The 8882-nt window shown below is 41.3% G+C and overlaps 1 protein-coding gene across 1 annotated transcript; it reads left to right on the top strand.

The window, feature by feature from the left end:
- The first annotated feature begins 1736 nt into the window (after positions 1 to 1736).
- Positions 1737 to 7162, top strand: socs4 (suppressor of cytokine signaling 4). The gene has a single exon (XM_082974893.1). It carries the CDS (start codon positions 1945 to 1947, stop codon positions 3136 to 3138), a length of 1194 nt encoding a protein of 397 aa, XP_082831019.1. The 5' UTR covers positions 1737 to 1944; the 3' UTR covers positions 3139 to 7162.
- Positions 7163 to 8882: the final 1720 nt, after the last annotated feature.

Here is an 8882-nt window from a genome sequence, read left to right as displayed (position 1 = left end):
AGAAAGCTTAAATTCTTGTTAATCTAACTGGACTTTCCAATTTACAGTATTACAGTGGAAAAATACCATGCTATTGTTTGAGGAGAGTGCACAACAACAAAAAATGTATATTTTTATTTAACTAGGCAAGTCAGTTTACATTACATTTTAGTCATTTAGCAGACACTCTTATCCAGAGTGACTTACAGTAGTGAATGCATACATTTCATGCATATTTTTTTTGTTGTACTGGCCCCCCGTGGGAATCGAACCCACAACCCTGGCATTGCAAACACCATGCTCTACCAACTGAGCCACAGTTAAGAACAAATTATTCTTTACAATGACGGCCTAGGAACAGTGGGTTAACTGCCTTGTTCAGGGTCAGAATGACAGATTTTTACCTTGTTGGCTTGGGGATTCAATCTAGCAACCTTTTGGTTACTAACCCAACACTCTAACCACTAGGCTACCCGCCATCCCAGTTATCGTGTCAACTGGTTTGATACATTCACCTCTGAAGGTAAATAATGTACTTACATTCAGTAATCTTGCTCTGATTTGTCATCCTGGGGGTCCCAGAGATAAAATGTAGCATAGTTTTGTTTGATAAAAATCTATTTTTATATTCAAATGTTGTAACTGGGTTCTACAGTTTTAACCCCTGCTGTGTCTGCCCCCCCATCTAGATGTGTAAAGGTTAGTGTCTTTTCTGTAGGGAAGCACATTTTCCATCATTTATGACATTCCTGGGAGTGTGTAAACTTAAATGTTTTATTACCATACATATTGTGTATGTTCTCTATAGTTATTTACTTGAAAATGTATCAACATTTTGAACAGTAATGCAATGGTTCATTGGATCAGTCTAAAACGTTGTACACACACTGCTGCCATCTAGTGGCCAAAATCTAAATTGCGCTTAGACTCCGAAGTGATATAATGGCCTTGCTCTTGTATTTCAAAGATTATGATTTTTTTTTTTATTTTTTTTTTTATGTTTTTTTCCTTTGTATTATCTTTCACTAGATCTAATGTGTTATATTCTCCTACATTAATTTCAAATTTCCACAAACTTCAAAGTGATTCCTTTGAAATGGTATCTTGAATATGCATATCCTTGCTTCAGGTCCTGAGCTACAGGCAGTTAGATTTGGTTATGTAATTTTAGGCGAAAATGGAAAAAAGGGTCCGATCCAAGGTTTTAACAACCTCTGCATCATTAGGACAATTCTTTGTGATAAGGTGATAACAATGGAGGTTGTTAACCCATGTTCACAGTTAGCCATTGCTATGTAAATGAAAGCTGAAAAGTACCAGTGGCCTGAGCTTGGTCCCAAGTTAGAGCAGGTCATCCGGAGCCATCGCCCAGTGAGACACAGGTTCTGGACCTGTGTAGATGGAAACAGAGAAGTCTGAGCTTTTTGGGTAAAACACTGGGCTAAGTTCTCAATGGAAATACACTATAACAGTATTAGCCCACTGAATCAATCAACTTTGTTTCCATGTCATTTAAACAAAAAAGTTATATTTGATGATGTTGAATCAACATGGAAAACTGATTTGCAAAAAGTCATCAACGTAAGGGAATTTAGTTTTCTTTTAACCCAACTTTTAACCTAAATCCAATGAAAAGGTGACATATTTAGTTGATTTCGTGTTGAATTCACATTAGTTGACAACTCAACCAAAATTAAATCAAAACTAGACGATTAAATTACATCTGTGCCTAGTGGGAGCCTAGTATTAGCCTATTAGTATTAGCCTACCTGTGTGGAATCTGAGCTTTGCCTATCTAAACTAACATGATATGCCATCTACTCGTACTATTTGAAATTTTATTTCAAAGCTTTTGTTGATAACAATCCCATTGATTTATCTGTGATTGTTACTTAATCCAAATATTTACTTGTTTATCTCTGTCCATTGATGTAGCACAGAGCTGTATGAAGAGGAGGGAGGACCATGTCTGAAAAGAAATCCCAGAGTTCAGACACCCGTTCCAAATGTGGCATCCGCAGCTGGAGTGCAGACAGCTACGTGTGGAGTAGCAAGAAACGCTCCCGGAGTTCCCGGAACAACCCTGGCCTTTGGGGTCCGGAGGGGGAGGGGCCGATGGATGAGCAGGGGGTGCGTTCCACCTCGTGTCCGTGGAGACAGCGAGAGAGGAAGTGTAGCTGCACCGTCTTGGGGGAAATCGACACGGACGTCCCCTGTCGAAAAGCCCTTTCTCGACGCTCCCTCCGGCAGAAGTTCCAGGATGCGGTGGGTCAGTGTTTCCCTCTCCGCAACGGCCACCACCACCATCACCACCACGGCCACCCAACAGGGGCCTCCAGGGGGGCTTTCTCTGTGCTCCTCTGGTCCAAGCGCAAGATCCACGTCTCGGAGCTCATGCAGGACAAGTGTCCCTTCTCACCCAAGTCGGAGCTGGCCCACTGCTGGCACCTCATCAAGAAGCACGCCACCCACCCCAGCACCATCGTGGGTCTAGAGACTGCCCAAGCTGCTCAGGCTTCCCGGGCTGCCAGCACAGAACAATTCCCTTCCACATCTCCGCCTTCGATGCCTCTTTCCTGGGAGGGCATCTGCTCAAGTAGGCCCCTGAGCCTTGAGGACTGGGACCCGTCCTGTCCACAAGGTGGAGCAGCCCATGGTGACAGCCATACCGACTACATCCTTGTCCCGGACCTCCTCCAGATCAACAACAGCCCGTGTTACTGGGGCGTGCTTGACCGCTTCGAAGCCGAGGAGCTCCTGGAGGGCCAGCCAGAGGGCACCTTCCTCCTGCGCGACTCGGCCCAGGACGAATTCCTCTTCTCAGTCAGCTTCCGCCGCTACAGCCGCTCCCTCCATGCACGCATTGAGCAGAACGGCAAGCGCTTCAGCTTCGACGGACGCGACCCGTGCATGTACCGGGACCCGAGTGTCACGGGCCTGCTCCGGCACTACAGCGACCCGGCCACATGCCTTTTCTTCGAGCCCCTCCTTGCTCTCCCCCTGCCCCGGACTTTCCCCTTCACCCTGCAGCACCTGTGCCGCGCCGTGATTTGTAGCTGCACTACATACCAGGGCATTGAGATCCTTCCACTGCCCTATCAGCTCAGGGACTATCTTAGCCAGTACCACTACAAGTGCAATGGGGCTTGTGCAGTATAGAACAATTATAATTACTGACTATCATTATTGTTCCATGGGTTACTACTCTTCCATATTGACCATGGTTTATCAGTTTTCAGAGACTTGTGAAGAGCCTGACTGCAAGATGGGTGCTTTGTAGACTTTTTTATTTCCTTGTGGGAAAGTTTGATCGGACACACAAGAGACTTGAATGATGTGCCCGTTATGAGCTGTCAAAGTTTTGGCTGAACAAACTGGAAACAGGGACCAATAAAGGATTCTGTATGATACTGTAGTTTAGGGGAAAAGAGAGAGAGGGAGAGTGAGAGAGAAAGATACCCACTGGGCACAGATGTCAATTTTATGGCAATTCTACATTGGTTCAACATAATTTAGTTGAAATGACATGGAAACAACATTGATTCAACCAGTGTGTGCCCAGTGGGGGAGGGAGATTTAGATGATTTGAATGAATGTCACAGTGAATGATTGCAGTATTACAGAAGCTATGAGGAAGTGCGCATCTGGTTTAAAAACGATCTCATCTGGACAAATGTAACGTCCCAATACAATAATCATTGCCTCCCCTATTGCCTTCTTACAGTAACTAAATGAGCGATAACACTCAGAAACACTTTTAGTATGTACATTTACACATTTAATGCAATATGTGAGGACAGTTTAAAAGTGGTTACATGGCCGTCCAACACATAGTCCTTGTTTTTATACAGAACTTTTTCGGATGTTCAGTCTCGTAACTAGAGGATGCAGAGGGCTGCAGTCTTATCTGAGGCCACAAGATGGCAATATAAATGCACTATTCACACTCATGGTATGTTTACAGATGCATCACAAGTGGGTTTGTCTTGGTAGACACAACATTTCATGTTTTTTTTCAGTCCCAGCAAAGTACATACAGTGCCTTCAGAAAGTATTCATACCCCTTGACTTTTTCTGCATTTTGTTGTGTTACAAAGTGGAATTAAAATGGATTTAATTCAAATGTATTTGTCAACGATCTACCCAAAATAATCTGTAATGTCAAAGTGGAAGAGAAATTATATATATTACCGTTCAAAAGTTTGGAGTCACTTAGAAATGTTCTTGTTTTTGAAAGAAAAGCAAATTTTTTGTCCATTTAAATAACATCAAATTGATCAGAAATACAGTGTAGACACTGTTATTGTTGTAAATGACTATTGTAGCTGGAAACAGCTGATTTTTAATGGAATATCTGCATAGGCATAGAGAGGCCCATTATCAGCAACCATCACTCCTGTGTTCCAATGGCACGTTGTGTTTGCTAATCCAAGTTTATCATTTTAAAAGGCTAATTGATCCTTAGAAAACCCTTTTGCAATTATGTTAGCACAGCTGAAAACTGTAGTTCTGATTAAAGAAGCAATAAAAATGGCCTTTAGACTAGTTGAGTTTCTGGAGCATCAGCATTTGTGGGTTCGATTACAGGCTCAAACTGGCTAGAAACAAATAACTTTCTTCTGAAACTCGTCAGTCTATTCTTGTTCTGAGAAATGAAGACTATTCTTCAACTGGCAGCTTCATTAAGTAGTACCAGCAAAACACCAGTCTCGACGTCAACAGTGAAGAGGCGACTCCAGGATGTTGGCCTTCAAAGAAGAGTTGCAATGAAAAAGCCATATCTCAGACTGGCCAATAAAAATAAAAGATTAAGATTGGCAAAAGATTACAGACACTGGACAGAGGAAGACTGGAAAAAAAGTGTTATGGACAGACAAATCTAAGTTTGAGGTGTTTGGATCACAAAGAAGAACATTTGTGAGAAGCAGAAAAAATGAAAAGATGCTGGAGGAGTGCTTGACGCCATCTGTCAAGCATGGTGGAGGCAATGTGATGGTCTGGGGGTGCTTTGGTGGTGGTAAAGTGGGAGATGTGTACTTGAAGAAGGAGAGCTATCACTCCATTTTGCAACTCCCTGCCATACCCTGTGGACGGCTCTTAATTGGAGCCAATTTCCTCCTACAACAGGACAATAACCCAAAGCACAGCTCCAAACTATGCAAGAACTATTTAGGGGAAGAAGCAGTCAGCTGGTATTCTGTCTATAATGGAGTGGCCAGCACAGTCACCGGATCTCAACCCTATTGAGCTGTTGTGGGAGCAGCTTGACCGTATGGTACGTAAGAAGTGCCCATCAAGCCAATCCAATTTGTGGGAGATGCTTCAGGAAGCATGGGGTGAAATCTCTTCAGATTACCTCAACAAATTGACAACTAGAATGCCAAAGGTCTGCAAGGCTGTAATTGCTGAAAATGGAGGATTCTTTGACGAAAGCAAAGTTTGAAGGACACAATTCATTTCATGTATGTTTTCAAGGAAAACAAGGACATCTCTAAGTGACCCCAAACCTTTGAACGGTAGTGTATATATATTTTTTATTAATGGAAAATAAAACACTATATCTTGATTAGATAAGTATTCACCCTCTGAGTCAATATATGTTAGAATAACCTTTGGCAGCGATTACAGCTGTGAGTCTTTCTGGGTAAGTCTCTAAGAGCTTTGAACACCTTGATTGTACAATATTTATCAATTAACCTTTAAAACCTTCTTCAAGCTCTGTCAAGTAGGTTGTTGATCCATTGCTAGACAGACATTTTCAAGTCTTGCCATAGATTTTCAGGCCACTCAGAAGCAACTCCAGTGTATAGCCTTGTGTTTTAGGTTATTGTCCTGCTGAAAGTTGAATTTGTCTCCCAGTGTCTGTTGGAAAGCAGACTGAACCAGGATTTCCTCTAGCCACTACACAACAAAACACTAAACATTAATACATTTTTTAATGACATTTTTTTCACCCCAATTTCGTAGTATCCAATTGTAGTGACTGTCTTGTCTCATCGCTTCAACTCCTGCACGGACTCGGGAGAGGCGAAGGCCGAGAGCCGTGCGTCCTCCGAAACACAACCCAACCAAGCCGCACTGCTTCTTGACACAATGCCCACTTAACCCGGAAAACAGCCGCACCAATGGGTCGGAGGAAACTCCGTACACCTGGCGACCTGTTCAGCGTGCACTGTGCCCGGGCCACCACAGGAGTCGCTAGTGCGTGATGGGACAATGACATCCCTGCAGGCCAAACCCTCCCCTAACCTGGACGACGCTGGGTCAATTGTGCGCTGCCCCATGGGTCTCCCGGTTGCGGCTGGCTGCGACAGAGCCTGGACTCGAACCCAGAATCTCTAGTGGCACAGCTAGCACTGTGATGCAGTGCCTTAGACCACTGCGCCACTCGGGAGGCCCTTAAATGTATTTTTATCCTAAAAAACTCCCCTAGTCCTTGCCGATGACAAGCATACCCTTAACATGATGCAGCCACCACCCTTCTTGAAATATGAAGACTGGTACATAGTGATGTTTTGTGTTAGATTTGCTCCAAACGTAATGCTTTGTATTCAGGACAAAAAGTGTATTTCTTTGCAGAATGTTTTGTTGTTTTACTTTAGTGCCTTATTGCAAACAGGATACATGTTTTGGAATATTTTTTATTCTGTACAGGCTTCCTTCTTTTCAAGCTGTCATTTATGTTAGTATTGTGGAGTAACTTCAATGTTGTTGATCTATCCTCAGTTATCTCCTACCACAGCCATTCAACTCTGTAACTGTTTTAAAGTCACCATTGGCCTCATGGTGAAATCCCTGAGCGGTTTACTTTCTCTCCAGCAACTGAGTTAGAAAGGACGCCTATATCTTTGGATGGTGTATTGATACACCATCCAATGTGTAATTAATAACTTCACCATGCTCAAAGCGATATTCAATGTCTGCTTTTTAAACAGGATTGGTGTCCCCCCAACAGGACGGTTAAGCTAACGTAGGCTAATGTGATTACCATGAGGTTGTAAGTAACATGAAAAAATCCCAGGACATAGACATATCTGAAATGGGCAGAAAGCTTAAATTCTTGTTAATCTAACTGCACTGTCCAGTTTACAGTAGCTATTACAGTGAAAGAATATCATGCTATTGTTTGAGGAGAGTGCCCAATTATGAATATGAAAATGTATTAATAAACCATTAAGGCACATTTGGGCAGTCTTGATACAATATTTTTAACAGATATGCAATGGTTCATTGGATCAGTCTAACACTTTGCACATACACTCCTGCTATCTAGTGGCAAAAATCTAAATTGTGCTCGGGCTGGAATACTACATTATGGCCTTCCTCTTGCATTTCAAAGATGACGCTCCAAAAAAAGCATGTTTTCTTCTTTGTATTATCTTTTACTATATCTAATGTGTTATATTCTCCTACATTCATTTCACATTTCCACAAACTTCAAAGTGTTTCCTTTCAAATGGTATCAAGAATATGCATATCCTTGCTTCAGGTCCTGAGCTACAGGCAGTTAGATTTGGGTATGTCATTTTAGGCGAAATTTGAAAAAAAAGTGCCAGATCCATCTACCAATAGGTGCCCTTCTTTGCGAGGCATTGGAAAACCTCCCTGGTCTTTGTGGTTGAATCTGTGTGTGAAATTCGCTACTCGACTGAGGGACTGTACAGATCATTTCATGTGTAGGGTACAGAGATAATGTCCAATAATGTTTGTACCATGTTTTGTGCTGCTGTCATGTTGTGTTGCTACCATGTTGTTGTCACGTTGTGTTGCTACCATGCTGTGTTGTCATGTGTTGCTGCCTTGCTATGTTGTTGTCTTAGGTCTCTCTTTATGTAGTGTTGTGTTGTCTCTCTTGTCGCGATGTGTGTTTTGTCCTATAGTTATATGTTATTTTTTAAATTTTATTTTGCCTTTTGTTAGGCCGTCAATGTAAATAAGAATTTGTCCTTAACTGACTTGCCTAGTTAAACAAAGGTTTAAAAATAAATAAAAATAATAATAATTAGGTAGTCATTAAAAAATCATGTTAAACACTATTATTGCACAAAGAATCCATGCAACTTATTATGTGACTTTTTACTCCCGAACTTATTTAAGCTTGCCATAACAAAAGGGTTGAATATATATCCAATATATATCAATATATATCAATATCCATTGACTCAAGACATTTGAGCTTTTCATTTCTTAAATACATAATTCCACTTCGACATTATGGGGTATTGTGTGTCGATCAGTGGCACAAAGTCTCAATATAACCCATTTCAAATTCAGGCTGTAACACAATAAAATGTGGAAAAAGTCAAGGGGTGTGAATACTTTCTGAAGGCACTGTAAAATGGATACTGTTTCATATTAGCACTTTCTAGAGAGGCCAGATACCTCATTATTCTGATATATTGAATTATGGTCTTCTTAATATTGTTTCCACAAAATGCTCAAATTCTCAACCACTCAAACAACCTTTAATAACATTCATTCCAATTTCCCTACATGGATACTATAGGCTACCTCCAAATACAACCAATAAATGCTCCATTGTCATACCTCTTTTCTGTGACATTATTTTCTATGCAGAACAGATGGTCAAGAAATATATATCTTATATTCGACTGACTATCTTTGTTTTCTAATAGAGAACCTGTTATCGCATCAACAAAGCAAATATCCTTGCTCTAGTAGAAAAGCACTGCTCACATTACACTTAACCATGCCCTTACCGCTGATCTGTAAAATAACTTAATAGTATGGTAATATTTGCCTTTCAAATGTGGGAAAACAATTCAAAATGCTCTCTGCAAAGAGCACCTTTGAATGTTATTGCTTTCCAAAGAGTGGGAGAGATAAGAAATAGAAGGCACTTTCTTCCTCTCTATGCAAGACTAATTCAGATTTTGAAGTCA

This window comes from Salmo salar, chromosome 01 (genome assembly GCF_965601325.2).
Source record: "Salmo salar chromosome 01, fSalSal1, whole genome shotgun sequence".
Taxonomy (NCBI): domain Eukaryota; kingdom Metazoa; phylum Chordata; class Actinopteri; order Salmoniformes; family Salmonidae; genus Salmo; species Salmo salar.
The sequence above is the reverse complement of the archived record's forward strand: the minus strand, read 5'-3'. Positions and strand labels throughout refer to the sequence as shown.

Bases quoted from the DNA above. Each gene is read 5' to 3' on its own strand.
- socs4 (XM_082974893.1), top strand. From the start codon at position 1,945: ATGTCTGAAAAGAAATCCCAGAGTTCAGACACCCGTTCCAAATGTGGC.